The sequence below is a fragment of the Vigna radiata genome, chromosome 2 (genome assembly GCF_000741045.1).
Source record: "Vigna radiata var. radiata cultivar VC1973A chromosome 2, Vradiata_ver6, whole genome shotgun sequence".
Taxonomy (NCBI): domain Eukaryota; kingdom Viridiplantae; phylum Streptophyta; class Magnoliopsida; order Fabales; family Fabaceae; genus Vigna; species Vigna radiata.
The window spans coordinates 15,684,786-15,694,783 of NC_028352.1; the positions used below are offsets into that span (position 1 = coordinate 15,684,786).

At 34.2% G+C, this 9,998-nt stretch overlaps 1 protein-coding gene across 1 annotated transcript; it reads left to right on the forward strand.

Annotated features, from left to right (window-relative positions):
• Positions 1-336: 336 nt before the first annotated feature.
• On the forward strand, positions 337-1,281 carry LOC106755754 (Werner Syndrome-like exonuclease). Its single transcript, XM_014637964.2, has one exon. It carries the CDS (start codon positions 443-445, stop codon positions 1,118-1,120), a length of 678 nt encoding a protein of 225 aa, XP_014493450.1. The 5' UTR covers positions 337-442; the 3' UTR covers positions 1,121-1,281.
• The last annotated feature ends 8,717 nt before the right edge of the window (positions 1,282-9,998 follow it).

The following is a 9,998-nucleotide window of genomic DNA, read 5'->3' on the forward strand; positions in this document are numbered from 1 at the left end:
TTTTTTAAATTAGTTGGTGTAGTTTAAATTATTTTAATATGATTACTCATTACATTATTATTTTTTTTTTATACTATTTTTCAAATACACATTATTAATAATGAGTCATAACAAGTTAAGTGTAATTTTTACACATGTTTTACAATGAAAAAACATTAATTATATACAATTTTCAAATTATTGATTGTAATATAATAGTAATCTTCTAACTTATTTTTATTAAAAATACTGATTAATCAGTTTAAAATAAAATATCTAAGAAAAAACAGTTCCAAGACCCAAATTGAAAATAATAAATATCTAAATTTCAAAAGATTTACAGGTAAAAAAATTATTTGAACCCTAAGAATAATCATTTGTAAAAGCTGATCAAAATCCAAACCCTACTATTTAGCTTCAAACCCTATCTCTCTCCTTTTCTCCAATTCAGAGAACGCCAGACATGGTTGACCACAACGGCGCTCCCATCAGTTCAGTAAACGCCAACCCCACCGGCATGGCCACCATAAGCGTGGTAGATCACTGTCTCCCTTACGAAACCCATAATCTATACGATGTCACTTTCCACACCCACACCATCCACACCCTCCTCACCTCTGATCCCTCTCTCGTTCATTCCTGGATCTCCACCAATGTCCGCAGCCATCAAACTGGGCTCATGGTGGGCCTGGATATCGAGTGGCGGCCCAACACGCAGCGCAACATGCAGAACCCTGTCGCCACGCTCCAACTATGCCTTGGCCAACACTGTCTCGTCTTCCAGATCCTTCACTCCCCTTCCATTCCTCCTTCGCTTGTTTCCTTCCTTGCCAATTCCAGTGTCACATTCTTTGGCGTTGGGATAGAAGAAGATGCTGAGAAGCTTCTAGAAGACTACAATCTCCGTGTTGTTAATATTCGCGACCTTCGATCTTTTGCAGCGGAGAAGCTTCGTGACAGGGAATTGAACCGAGCCGGGCTTAAATCGTTGGGCCTCCGCGTGCTGGATTTGGAGTTTGAAAAGCCCAAACGAATCTCGAGGAGTAGGTGGGACAATCCCTGGCTCACTCCACACCAGGTTCAGTACGCGACTGTAGATGCTTTTCTCTCTTACGAGATTGGACGCAGGTTGAGTGTGTAAGTTAATTAATAGTACAGTTCTTCTGTTTATAATTTTTAGGAAAGAAAAATTTAAGAAAAAAATTGACTTTTGCATTTACAATTTATGTGCTTAGCCGCCCAAACTACAATTCCATGTGTTTATATCTGTATTGTTATGTATATTTATTTTGCTACTGGTTATGTTTGGTTATGTTTATGTGTGTTTTCATGAACTCTGATAATAAGGTTTTATTTATTTTGGAATATCATAATATGTGTACCGTATTAAAACAAAATAGTTGGGTTGACTCTGAAAGAATTATTTGGTTATATTATAATTTTTAGCATTATATATTGGTTTTTAATTAAAGAAAATTTAATGTTTTTTTGTTTGTAAATTAGAAATGCTCAAACAGCATAAAGTGATAAATATTAAATAAAATGATAATTAAAAGATGAAATTTTGCTTACAAAATGAAAATATTAAATAAAATGGCAATTACAAAATGAAAAAAAAATATGAAAAGATATTTTATTCTTTTGTTTTTTACTGCATAATAATACTTAACTTTTAGGCATTTTTTAAGAGTTATCACTTTCATTTTCATGTATTTTGTTGCGTAATTGACTAGTTAATTGGTTATTTAATAGCCTTTTTAATTTAATAAACGCATCCTGTTGGCATTAATTGTAATATACATTTTTTTTTTTCATTTCTTTACTGATACTAGAGTTTCCACTAGACTTGATACATAACATCTTATAAGATGAATAATGATAAACTCGTAATAAAGTATTTGATGGTCAACATTATGATTATTAAAGTAAATTGATGGAGAAACTTCTACGTGTTAAAGGTCTCTAGAATTTTATCAATAATGGTGTTGGGAGCCTATGGAGTATATTGTTATGTCTCGTGAACAATTGGAACCGTTGGAAAAATCCAGAATTGAGAATCACAAAGTCAAATATTACTTTTTTAAAGTCATAGATTGAAAATTTAGAGGAATTGATCGTACGAAGAAATCAATGCTTAATGCATTAAGAAGGGAGTTTGATGTGCTTGAAATGTTATAAACAAATATATCATTAGAGAGTATTTTGCTAGAGTTTGTGGTAGTGACAAGTAAATGAGAAGCAATGGAAAGCTTATGCCTGGCTCGAAGGTGATTGAAAAAATATACTTTGAACGTTTACAACACGTTTTACCTATGTTGTGGTTTCGATCAAAGAGTCAAAGGACTCAAAGGTAATGTGTATCGACGGACTTCAAAGCTCTTTGGTGGTTCATGAGCAAAAGTTTAAAAGGCTTATCGAGATAATGAACAAGTACTCACGTTAGAGATCAATCGCGATATAGGAGGAGGATAAGGAACACATCGAGGTCATGGACGGGGAACAGGAAGATAATTTTCTTCAAAAGCCATTGTGGAATGCTTCAAGTGCCATAATTGGGGACATTTCCAATATGAATGTCCTTAAATGAACAAAGGAGAAACAAATTATGCACAATTATATGAAATAAAAGAGCTTCTTCTGATGGCTACAGTATAGAAAAGGAATCCAAAAGGAATGATGCATGGTTTAAGGATTTAGGATGTTCTAATTATATGTCTGGTGATAAAGTTATGCTTGTAGAATTGGTATCTGGAGATCAACATTTTGCCAGATGTGGAAACAATTCTCGGATGACTGTTGTTGGAATAAGAAGTGTCAGATTGACGTTTAATGGCACAACCTTCCTTATTCGTGATGTATACTATGTCTCAGAGCTTATAAAAATTGTTAAGCATGGGACAATTACAAGAAAAAGACCTTCCTTAATCCGACTAAATGTTTGATTACATATACAAAAATGAGTAGCAATCGTATGCTTATTCTCTTCAATGAAAGATCTATCACCCTTCCCATTGAAGAATGTCTACACACCTTCCTCTGACCTCACTTACCTTTGGCATCAAAGGTTTGATCACTTCAAGACACTACAAACACGACAAATGGTTCATGGACTGTTTGAACTCGGCGACTATAGTATCATGTGTTTTGACTACTTCACTGGAAAACAACATCGTAATCCAATTCCTAAGGCAAGTAAATGGCACACTAGCAAAATGTTGGAACTCATACATATAGATATTTGTAGTCCAATGGAACTCATTTCAAATAGCGGAAAAAGGTGTTTCTTAATCTTCTTTGATGATTATAGTCGTAAAGGTTGGGCGTATTTGCTTTTCGAAAAGATTGAAGCTTTGGAGTGTTTCAAATCCTACAAGAAAATGGTGGAAAATGAAGTTGAAGCATCCATCAAATGCTTACGAACAGATTGAAGAGGGAAGTTTAACTCTCTTTAGTTCAAGTTGTTTTGCGAAGAACATGGAATAAAAGGCAACTTACAATAGCTTATACACCACATCAAAATGGAGTTGTAGAACGCAAAAACAAATTTATTATGAATATGGTCCATTGTTCGCTCTCTACAAAAAGGTTCCCAAGTTTTTTGGCCTGAAGTAGTAATCTGGACCTTTTATCTATTGAACTGGTGTTTAACGTATGTTATGAGGAATATCACTCCACAAGAAACTTGGAGTGGAATCAAACCTTCAACAAAACATCTTCAAGTTTGGGGATGTTTGGCTTACGTGCGCAAAAAAAGATAAACTTGATGATAAATGTTTTCCTTGTATTTTATTGGTTGTTAGGGAAAAGTCAAAGAGTTATTGTTTATTTAATCCTAAGACAAAGAGAATTATTGTTAGTAAATATGTTATATTTGAGAAAGAGGAGAGTTAAGAGTGGGGTTAAAGAGAAAATAGAATCAAAGTTATTGTGGGGCGATGATGAGTTACATAGTGATGAATCTGAGGAAGATACTGAAGTTGATAATGATGGTGCAAATAGTGAGCATAATGATGAAAGTGAAGTTAGAAATGAAGCAACAATGAGTTCACAAGAAGATATGATTCAAGGTAAAGAAAGAAGGAGGCCAAGTTGGATGGAATAATTTGTCACTGGAAAAGGATTAAGTGAAGAAGATGAAGATGAGGTAGCAAACTACATAGTACAAGATGTCACAAGTGAAGATCCAATTCTATTTGAGGAATTTTTCAAACACAAGAAAAGGAGAAATGTTATGAATAATGAAATAAACTCAATTTAAAAGAATCAAACATGGGAACTAATGGACCTGCTAGCTAGAACTAGAACCATCAGAGTCAAATGGATCTATTAGACAAAGTTGAATGAGTATGGAGAAGTTGATAAATATAAGGCTAGATTGGTAGCTAAAGGGTATTCTCAACAATACGAAATCAATTTTTCGGAGGTCTTTGCTCATGTTGCATGCATGGAAACAATGCGGCATGTAGAGGATGCAAAATTTTTCAGCTATATGTAAAATTTGCATTCTTACATGGAGAGTTAAGTGAAGATATTTATATAGAACAACCAAAGAGCTATGTCAAAAAGGGGAAGGAGCATAAGGATTGCAAGTTAAATAAAGCCTTGTAAGGTCTAAGGCAAGCACCAAGGGCGTGGTTTAGCCATATAAAAGCACATTTCATGCAAGAGGGCTTTAAAAAATGTTCAAGTGAGCAAACTCTATTCATCAAAAGAGGTCTTGGAGAAAACATATTGATTGTCAGCATATACGATGATGATTTGATTTAAACTGGCATTGACATGGGTATGATGCTTAAATTCAAGAAGTCTAGGATACAAGCCTTTGATATGACTGATTTAAGGAATATAAGATCTTCCTTGGTATTGAGGTCTTACAAAAACCATGTGGAATTTTTGTGTTAACAAAAACATGCCATCGATATGCTAAAGAAGTTTGCAATGTTAGAGAATAAACTTGTGAAAAATCCAATTGTTCCAGTTAGTAAGATTAACAAAGATGTTGAAAGTACAACCGTGAATAAAACTTACTTCAAGCAAATTGTAAGAAGTTTACTATATTTAACTGTTAAACGATCCGATATCATGTTTAGTGTAAGCTTAATTAATAGGTATATGTCTAAGCCAACAAAGATGTACTTACAAGCAACTAAAAGAATCTTAAGGTATTTAAAATAGACTACTAGTAATGGGATATTTTACAAGGGAAGAGAAGAAAATTTGTTTTCACAAATTCTGATCATGCAAGAGATAAGGATGATTCAAAAAGCACTTTGGGTTATGTACTTTTACTAAATTTAGGGGCAGTATAATGGATGTCCAATAAACAACCAATTGTTACAGATACAAATTTATAGTTATCGTTGCCGATGCTTATCAAGCAACATGAATGAGAAGAGTTTTGAAAAACTTAACTCATATTTAGGACAGTAACACTGTATAACGATGATTCAAACATTAAACTTTAAAAAAAATATCCAATAATGCATGAGATGAATAAGCATGTTAGAATGTGTTTTCATTTTTTTAAGAGATATTGTGTAAGATGGAGAAATCAAATTGGTGTGCATTAAAAAAACTAAAGAACATGTTACAGGTTTAATGATCAAGATTTTAAAACTCAAGACTTTTCAATACCTTAGGATTTTTCAGTAACTTAGGATGAAGATAGAAATGTTTGATTTATCTTAAAATAGACTATCTTTACTGTGCAAGTTAAAGAAGGAAATGGAAAGATATTTTATTTTGTGTTTGATTATTACATAATAATACTTAATTTTTAGGTACTTTTTGTTTTAACAGTTACCATTTCCATGTATTTTACTCCTGTGATTTCAATGTATTTTTATTACGAGATTGACTAATAGTCTCTTTGATTTAATAAATACACTCATTTGAAGTAAATAAAGATATTTATAATATATTAAAAAAGTTTTAAAAAGTATAACTTTTTTTAACAAAATTAATCTTATTAAAAATAAAATAAAATAATTTTTAGATTAGTTAAAATTAATTACTAAAATAATTCATAATATTATTTATTATCATTAATATTAATATTCTTAATACTATTAATATATATATATATATATATATATATATATATATATATATATATATATACCTTCAATAATTTATAATAATTTATATCATACATAAATCGTTGCATAAGAACACAATTTTCATGTCATCACGCAAATTTGTTTAAGAACACAAAAATGTTGCACACGAATACGAGAGTCACTTGCAAATTCCTGTTTCGCTACAAAGAAATCATAATGTTAATGTCAAAGGCTAAACGTTACAAATATATTTAATATTTATGAGTTAGTTAATTAATTAATACATCCAAATTACATATTCAAGGTTTTAAGGGACATATAACTTGAGTATTTTCTTACGCCTTTTCTTCCCTTTAAAATTCTAGTATTCAACAATCACAGTCTAATTTTCTTTTTCTCTTGAAACATGATAACTAACCTACCTTTTTTCATCCAACAAAATTGTTGCTAAACTATTAACTTATTTTCATTCAACAAAATCCTTTGCAAAAATATTATTGACTTCAATTTTTATAATTAATTAGTTTAGAAATCACTAAATATAAAAATGGTTCATATTCACTTAAAAAAAATAAGAAATGAATATGTTTGTGCCATAATATATATATATATATATATATATATATATATATATATATATATATATATATATATATATAAAGGTTTGATAATTGTTTAAAATCATTGGGCCTTAATATATGGGATAGTCAGGCCCATAAGTCAAGGGATGCCTTAGCCTTAGTCTTAGGAAAAGGCATTTTCTGAAGATTAGACTCTTCATTTAGTCATTTTTCTTTCTCTCTCTAAAAGCAAAACCCTCTTCTCTTGCTCTACCTTCTCTCTAACAATACTCATGATTTATCCATTGAATTGTTGAATTGAAGCTATCTAGGCCTTTAGGACTTCAAGAGTAACGTTTCTACTGATTGAAGTTCCGATTCCTCCAACCGGTAAGAAAACCCCTTTTCTCGTTGCCCTAGGGTTGTAAACATGCGATTGAACTTCTTGCATGCATCCCATTTCGTTTTCTTCCATAGTCTAGCTTCCATTTGGTTCTAAGATTCGTTTTCCATCATCAATTGATGATTTATAGGTGATTCTAACATTTTGGGAGTGCAAGCAAGTGGGCTAGGTGTTGACAAATTGGTAAGTGTACCAAATCGTACAAGTAATATAAATGGTAAGACCAAGTATCGTTTTCCCAAGAGACTCGAAAGGCTTTCTCGTTCACGTGAATTAAAATAATAAGACTTGAAAATAAAAATTAATAAATTGGATTTGAGAACAAAAATATTAACATGCAAAATAAAGGTGATTCAATTGACAAACAAAAACAATGGATGAACGGATGTTGTTGGGGGTTCACAATTTCATCTAATCCGCTCTCTCTTACCTACTCCTCTTGAATATTAGTTTGATTAATTAATTGTTATGTGACTTTCTTAGCCTTCCCTTAACCCGATCCCTCGGCGAAAAGAGCCTAATATTAACTACTGGCTTGCTATCCCTAGCCTCCCCTAGCAATTAATACCGCATTATAAACAGAAGTTAGCGCAATTGATCGTCCTACCCCTATCCCTAGGTGGTATTGCAAAATCAAGAAATTACTCACCAGTTCATGTCATTACTGTACGTCCCCATATCAATGAAGACAAACATCAGTTACTGAATGAGTTAAACGATAAAGGCCTTAAGCACAGATGATAACCCAACAATTATCAATCAAAAGATATGGAGACCATATAAATAATCAAGAGTTTCAATAAAANAGAGTATCAAAAGATTACATTGTTTCCCCCAACAACAATAGGGTTTAGTTCACCATAGACATGGTGAAACTAGATGAAAAATGGAAGAAGAATGGAAGAGAAAACCCTAGAAAAGATGAAAAGGAGCCTAAGCATCCAAGAGATCCTCTCTAGAGAGCAAAATTAGGTCTGGTCGTTCTCCCCTGTCAAAAGAATAACTCTGAACTCGAAATAGGGGTATTTAAAGGTGAGGAGCGTAACAGAAAACAGGCCCAAGCCCAGTGAGCCACCGCTCGGCGGTTTAAGTGTGCCGCCCGACGATTTAAGTGTGCCCCGCGGCGGTTTCCCATAATCCTCCAAACCGCCCGGCGGCAATCACCACCGCCCGGCGATTTCCCTCAGAACCGCCCAGCGTCAATCGCCATGCCTACTACCTACTCCTCATCCTGGACCGCCAGGCGGTTTAAGTGTGCCGTCGGGTAGTGCGTCGACTCTTCAAATCTTCATTTTTCTGCTCTTTTCTTGAGTCAACGACTTGTATCTTTAACTCCATTCTTCACTTTCTCAAAATAGCTACAAAACAATGCAAAACAAGCATAAAATCGCTAAAAACAGCTTTTGTCTCTCTACAGACTCATTTATTGAGTTTTGCATGATTCTAGGCTCATTCCAAGTAGTAAAGGGGCGTAATTCGATACAAATTGACTATGAAAATAACTGTTTTTTAACCTTCATCACTAGGGTTCCTTCTGGAGCTTGGTTGTCTACACTAGAGGTAAGGGGAGCTAGTTCTTCTTTTCATTTTAGTTGTGTGATGTGAATGCATGATGACTTTCGAATTGGTATGTTGTTGGAAGCATAATTTTGATTTTTGCTAACTTGAAATGCATGTATGGAAGTGCGAGTGTTATGTGAATTTGGTGATTGNTTTCGAATTGGTATGTTGTTGGAAGCATAATTTTGATTTTTGCTAACTTGAAATGCATGTATGGAAGTGCGAGTGTTATGTGAATTTGGTGATTGATGGATATGAACTGTTTGGAATGATGTTGAATGATGAATTATGTATGTTGGAACTGTTTTGGTGTGGAAAATCTGTTGTGGTATTGTTAGGAGAGAAATCAAGTGTCTTAGGGTTACATTTTGGTCATTTTAGAGGAAGTGAGGTAGTGATTTTGAGAAAATGAGGTTTGTCACGTTTTTGGGCTGTTGGGGCAGTTTCATTCACTGTATTGTGACTTGTTGGAGTCACTATATTGGCCAAAATAAGTGCAAAATGGTAAGATTGGGTTTTGGGTCCCTAAGTTGGGAAAATTGGTGTTTTAGAGTTGGGAAGGAGCTTAAATCACTTTAGAAATGCAATGGGAACGTTTAGAATCAATTAGATAGGTTTAATTATGTCTAAAACAAGAATTATAGGTGTTAGAAGTTGGTAAAAGTTGTTAAAAATGGTCACAGAGGTTGCTGTCCAGATTCTGCAGAATTCTGCAGCATTCTGTAGAGTTCTGCATAATTTGACCATTCGGTCTTAGGGGTCTCGGTCAGGGAAGGATTGATCCTTCTCATGACCGTTCGGCCTGGACCTCTCTCGGTCTGGCATTGCTCTCAGCCATATGTAGTTCTTGGTCTTAGATGCTCTCGGTCTTAGGTGTTCTCGGCCATGTATTACTCTCGGTCTTAGGTGTTCTCTGCCATGTATTGCTCTCGGTCTAAGGTGTTCTCGGCCATGAATTTCTCTCAGTCTTAAAGGCTCTCGACCTTGTATTTGCTTTCGGCCAGATATTGTTCTCGGTCTAGCGTTGTCCTCGGTCTAGTAATACTCTTGGTCTGGTGGGTCTCGATCAGAGAAGGACAGATCCTTCTCATGATCGTTCGGTCTGGCGGGTCTCGGTAAGAGAAGGACATCCTTCTCATGACCGTTCGGTCTACTAAAGGGTGCTCGGTCCTGACACCCAGTCCTTTTCCCAATGGTCGGCCTATGCACTAAGTGCTCGGCCCATGCTTAAAACGTTCGGTTCAAGCTTTCCAGTTAATTGCTTTTGGTGAATTAAAGGTTTGTTTGACTTTTGTTGCAAAGTAAGGATGATTGGTGTAGTATGATGGGTGTATGACTTAATATGGTATTGGATGTGAAATTTTGATTCAAGAGGTATCTCATGTGATTAATGGTTGATGTAGTATGGTGTGTATATGAATTATTATGGCATTGGAG